General features: G+C 52.5%; 1 protein-coding gene across 1 annotated transcript; it reads left to right on the forward strand.

Annotated features, from left to right (window-relative positions):
- Positions 1-3,987: 3,987 nt before the first annotated feature.
- LOC309604212 (olfactory receptor 6E1-like) lies at positions 3,988-4,935 on the forward strand (the record flags this gene model as incomplete). The annotated part of the gene is made up of 1 exon (XM_082339147.1): positions 3,988-4,935. The coding sequence occupies one exon, from the start codon at positions 3,988-3,990 to the stop codon at positions 4,933-4,935; it is 948 nt and encodes a 315-aa protein (XP_082195273.1).
- Positions 4,936-6,068: the final 1,133 nt, after the last annotated feature.

The following is a 6,068-nucleotide window of genomic DNA, read 5'->3' on the forward strand; positions in this document are numbered from 1 at the left end:
TATTTTTATTCCCATTTTCACACTGTGCATCCATATTGGTTCTTATTAAAAGTCTCTGGGGGCTTTGACCCAGAGCTGCTGCTTGCCTGCCCAGGTGTCGGGTCATCTCCCTGAGGCTGATCAGGGGAGCAGAGAACAAAGTCACAGTGGTAGGGAAGGGGCGCGTCTCAGGGACAGCAGGCTCGGGGTCAGGCTGTGGGGCTGCGAGAGCCCCTGGTGCCTGGGGAATAATCCTGTTGACAGAGCCATTTCCATCCTGCTGGCCACAGGCAGTTTCTAGTCAAAATGGCTCTAACAATGGTTAAGAGGCAGCTCTGCTCCACACTGCCCCAGCACAGGGTGCAGAGCCACTTTCTGGGACACACGGGGCTGGAATTCCCTCTCCTCATGCTCTGCCAGGACCCCAGTCTCCATGGGCTGTTCCTGCTGCCTTGGGCCCTCACAGACCCCCGAGCACTCTTGTCACAGGCACAGAGCTGCCTTCTTCCTGAGCAGGGGCTGTAAGGCCCCATGGCAGCCCTGGGACCCCCTCCTCCTGCTCCCCTCCAGCCCCCACCCCTGCCCTCCTGCTGCCTCACCAGGGGTGTCAGTTTGGATTTGTGTCGGGGCAGTACTTGTCTGCAGGTACAGGAGGGATGGGAGCAGGGGGATGGGGGCACCTTTCCCTCAGCGCTGTTGGAGGGCCGGGGGATGGAGAAAGGATCCCCACGAGATGTGTGCTGCAGCCAAAAGCCGTGGTCTAGCCCCTGGCCTGGAGAAGGGCCCATGCAGGAGGATGCTCATGTGGGCACGTTTCCATGGCAGTGGAGATTTTGTGTCCCTCCCCTAAAACAGGTGCTGCTGGGAGCTGAGCCAGGGTCCCTCTCCCTTGGCTGGGGCTTTCACCAGCCCCAGCACCCATGGGCAGAAAAAAACACAGAAGCCAGGTGGGGAGAAGAGTTTAATACTTGGGCAGGACCTGGAGCCCAAACTGCCCTCCCTGCTTCCACTGGTGGGTGTCCACACCCCTCCAGCGCTTCCCTGAAAGGCTCCTCTGCTGCAGGCTGGAAGGTGTGTTGGCTCCCTGTGGGGAGTTGCTGCAGCTCAGTACTGCTGCCAACAGCAGGATCTGGCCCTAGAGGAGAAGAGGACAGGAGGCGGCTGTCACCAACGTCCTCTCCCACTTCAGCATTGCCCCATTCCCTGGTGGGAGCTCCTCCACCCCTGGGGGGACCCTGGGGGGATCTGGAGGAAGCCCAGGCTCACACATCCCTCTGCTCCATACCCTGGAGCCTTCCTGCTGGCAGCCCCCACAGGAGAGCAGTGTTCCCAGGGCGAGACTCCCACGGTAATGGGTGACATAACATGGGCACTGCAAGCACAGCCTCCATCCCCTGGAAAACTCCCACTGGGATAAGCTCCAGCCCTGGCATTCTTGGACGTGAACAGTCTGGCCCTGTGGGCTGGGTCTGTTCTCTGCAGCAAAGCAGGATTGTCACTGTGCCCCAGATCTGTGCTTCCTCCTGCAGCTCCTGAGGACGTACCTGAGGGGGGTCACAGTGAGACCCCCGACTCTCAGCACTGCTGCCCCACACTGGGCAGAGCATGGCTGTGGAAAGCCCACAGGAGGGCAGCCTTATTTCTCTTAATTTGAGCTCACTGTTCCCAGGGGCTGAGCACCCTGCAGTGAAAGGCCATGTCTCACACTCCGTTTTGGTTGCGGGTTTTTTAGCTGGGGGAGCAGCCAAGGCACCATCTGGCCTTTCCCGCCTGTGCACGGCTGTGGACAGGCCTGTGCCCCCCTGATCCCACCAGTGCAGCATCAACAGAGACACCAAATACCCCAGGAACAAGAGGTGGACACCAGCCCCATGTCTGTGGGCTGTGTCTGGCCTCAGGAGCTCCTTAAGCTTAAGCCAGTGGTGATGGTGGAAGCAGAAGCACTTGGAGACAGGGTCAGGATAAGAAATGTCAAAGCTGGGAGTCCCACAGCCCTGCCCAGGTTCATCCAACTCAGCCAGCCCTACCTGCTGGCACAGAGGAGAGCTTCCCTATGCGGTATGGGATCTCCAGCTGGAGACAGGACAATGTCAGACCCTTATCCCTGGAAAGCCACCAGGGCAGTGTGGCCCTGATCCCAAAGGATGCCTGGGCTGGACCAGCACCCTCACACCACATCTCTCAGTGCAGCCAGAAATGATTCCTAGTGTGCTGCTGACACCTCTCCCCTCCCTGAGGTCTCCCCACACTCTGCTGCCAAGCATTGTCCCTGGGCGGTGGGGTGGGTCTGTGGTGCAGGGCAGTGACCTGAGCTCAGGTCCAGCACAGCTGCCTGCTTCTCCTCCAAGAGGGGGCTCAGCAGAGGCAGCACACACAGCCCTCCTCACCTCACAGGCAAGCCCTGGGTGGGCAGGGCAGGCCCACAGGGCCTGGAGAGGACCAGTGCCCAAGCTCCAGCCTGCACCTGCCTGAGGGTGGGGAGTCAGGGCAAAAGTACCGCTGGAGATGCTGGGGATTGAACCCAGGACCTCCCACATGCAAAGCAGGTGCTCTGCCACTGAGCTACATCCCCTGGTTTAGTCTCAGAAAATTTCCCAAAGGAACCCAGTGCAGAGCTTCCCCTATGCCAGACTAGAGGCAAAGAACAAGCCGGGCATTTGGGATCAAAGACTAGCCTGAACCCCAAGCTAAAATGTCAGTGCAAACATGGAGCACTGCCCTGTACTGATCTTCCCATTTTACTCCTTGTGCAAGTGCTACCCATTCTGCCCTGGGACAGAGCCTAAGGGGACAACACAGCCTGTGGAGAAGATCAGTTTCACTGCTTCAAACCCACCTTCTCCTCCCCTCCCTCTCCTCCCCTTGCACTTGGAATCATCCTACTTTTGCAGTCATCTGCTCTGCTCCTTTCCATACCTAAAAGCAAATATAAAGATGAAGGGAAAAACATCAGTCTGTATTGCATATAGTTTTCTTGTGCTTCCTTCTCTTCGATGTCTATTTTGATTAAAAAAAAAAAAAAACAACAAAACAAAAACCACCAAATCCTTAATAAATCAGTGATTTGAGACTTGAATAGTGAGTTTCATCTGCTTCACTGCAGGTGCCTGTGCGAACTGGTTTTCCCCAGGCTCCCTCTAGAGTCAATGGAAACAAGAGAAAACGCTAGAGGCTGGTTCCTCCCAACCTATAACTGGCATGCAAAAGAAAGGTTACAAATCTCTTCCAGACGCTCTTCTCTTGCTCTGCGTTTACGTCAGGACATTTGATAGCAATAGCAATGAGCAACTCTTTGGAAACAAGCGTGTCTCAGTGCAGACGGATGTCAGATGAGATTGTGTGACAGACTGTGTGGAGTCATCATACCTTTCAGTCATTATTTAGAGTACGAAAGAAGACAAGTTATACTTGGTCCCTATTCCACCCCCTCCCCCTTTCCTGAAGAAACAGAGAGCAAGAAGGTGTGGAAGGAAGCAGGGGATTACAAAAGAGATACTGAATATTGCTTATTTTGAAAACAAGAGATTCCCAGGGATTCCTAGTGCAAAAAGGCAAGTACCTCTGAAAAGTAGAAAGAATAGCTTTCAACATACACATTTGATTTGATTTGATGGTTTAGCATTTGTGCAACAGAAGAGATGAGTTTGGCACATAGGTGTGACATGTTTGCAACAGGTCTGAGTGAATGTGGAATTTGCCAGGAATGGGATGAAATAGCTCACAGCCTCTTTAAAATCTTCTGCTCTGGAGAAAGAATCCTTTGGGAGAGTTTGAGAAAGGTAAAAAGACGACAACAAATTCTCTGAGGACTCGAACTGAAATGTAAACCAGAAAAATCAGGGGGTGACAAAGGCTTGAAGGACTCTCTCTTTCTCTGTGCTATCTAGGAGGAAGACTGCAAGAAAGGAAGGAAGCAGAGAAGGAAGGATTCCTTTCATCCAGACGGTGAAATAATCACACTTGGGTTTTGCCATCTTCCTGTCTCGGCAGGATGAACTGAAATTCAGCATGGGAGCAGAAAATGAAACTGCAGTTACTGAGTTCATCCTAGAGGGTTTCTCAGGGCTTGATCAAAGCCTACAGCTATTTCTCTCTCTGCTCCTTCTGCTCATATACCTGACAACAGTGATGGGGAACGCAACCATCATTTTCCTCGTGTGTGTGGATCACCGCCTGCAGACCCCCATGTACTTTTTCATCAGCAATCTGGCCTTCCTGGAAATCTGGTTCACATCCTCCACAAGCATCAAATTGTTTGTGATCCTGAGTTCTGGTAGGAGAACGATCTCACTAAGCAGCTGCTTTGCCCAGTCCTGTTTCCATTTTGCCCTGGGCTGTACAGAGATGGTTCTACTTGCTGTCATGTCCTTTGACCGCTACGTTGCCATCTGCCAGCCTTTGCGTTATGCTGCCATCATGAAGCCTCAGCTCTGCATCCACCTGGTTGTTGCTGCTTGGGTCATTGGCATCACAGTCTTGAGTTACCGTCTGGTCCTTCTCTACAAGCTGACTTTCTGTGGCTCGAACAAGATCCACCATTTTTTTTGTGACAACTCCCCCTTGTTCAAATTGTCCTGCTCTGACCCCAGCCTGCTTTGGAAAACAGACTCTGTTTTATTATCGTTTATCCTACCAGGTTCCTTATGTTTAACTCTGGCATTTTACATGGGCATCCTTTTCTGTATTCTGCACCTGCCAGCAGCTGCTGGGAGGAAAAAAGCTTTTACTACGTGTTCTTCCCATCTCACCACCTTGGCCATTGCATATGGGAGCTGCATTGCTCTCTATGTGCGTCCTTCCAGAGATGTTTCCTTGGAGACAAACAGAACTGTGGCTTTGCTGAACACTGTCCTGTACCCAGTCTTAAATCCATTCATCTCCAGTCTTAGAAACAAGACTGTGCTACTGGCCCTGAACGAAGCCATTGCCCGTGCAACAACACAGCTTTTCTCCTAATCCTGATGCATTTCTGGACAGCAATTCCAATGAGCTGCTACGTTAAATATGCTAAATAATACCAGTGCATAGGTATGTAACCTGCAAATACAGCTGCCTCAGGAGATGCATGTTCTTGTTGGGTTGTGTTAGGTTAAGTGAGAAGAAGCTCATCTGGACACACAAAGAAGGCACTACCGATGGCAGGAGGAGTAACTCAGTCAATACCCTGCCCCAGCTGCTCCCAGACCTGTCACAGGAGAGCCACCAGCTCATCAAGAGCCCATCTCCACAAAGCGAGAAGAGCACAGAGGCACCGTGGCAGGTGGGAACCCAAATGACAGGCTCCTGAGGAAGGAACATCTTGTCCCAGCTCCTTCCAGGGCTGCCCTGGGAGAGCCGTCAGCCCCGTTGTCCAGGTGTGAAACCCACCAAGAGGAGTCACTGCGAGCAGCTCTCTGGATCACCATTTGGACTAAGGGAATTGTTGCCTAGGGGCATAGGACAGGTTATGGGATGCAGGGGAAGAGCATTTTTGGATTGCACAGGATTTATTATGGGAAGTGTAGGGGAGGACCCCGACCAGTGCGGTCTGTCCTGTTTTTCTCATTAAACTTAATTTCTACCTCATTCCTGTGTGTGGGAATCTCTCCTCTGCGTCAACATGTGAGCACAGGGGGATGAGTGCAGCAACTGGAGAAGGACCAGGGGGTCAGACAGCCCGTATGTCATTAGTGCCAGCAATTGAGAGACCAGAGTGACTGGACTTAAGAGTTTGTGTGTGTGTGTGTGTGTGTGTGTGACTGGGGTGGTCTGTAGCAGCATCTGGAATGGGGCTGCAGCCTCAGGGGGCTCATATGTCCAGGTGTGTGCACCTGGGGAGGCTGGTATCCCAGGCAGCTACTGAGGAGACTGAGCGTCTGAGCCCAGCTGCTGGAGGGATCCACCCTGTATGGGTATATATAGAGAACAGAACAGAATAGAACAGAACAGAATAGCATAGAATAGAATAGTTCATTTGGAAGGGACCTACAAGGATCATCTTGTCCAAATCCCTGGCCACTTCAGGTCTGACCAAAAGATAAATCATGTTATTAAGGGCATTGTCCAAATGCCTCTTAAACACTGACACGCATGGGGCATCGACCACCTCT

Source organism: Platalea leucorodia (assembly GCF_965183815.1).
Source record: "Platalea leucorodia genome assembly, contig: HAP1_HAP1_SCAFFOLD_470, whole genome shotgun sequence".
Lineage (NCBI taxonomy): Eukaryota > Metazoa > Chordata > Aves > Pelecaniformes > Threskiornithidae > Platalea > Platalea leucorodia.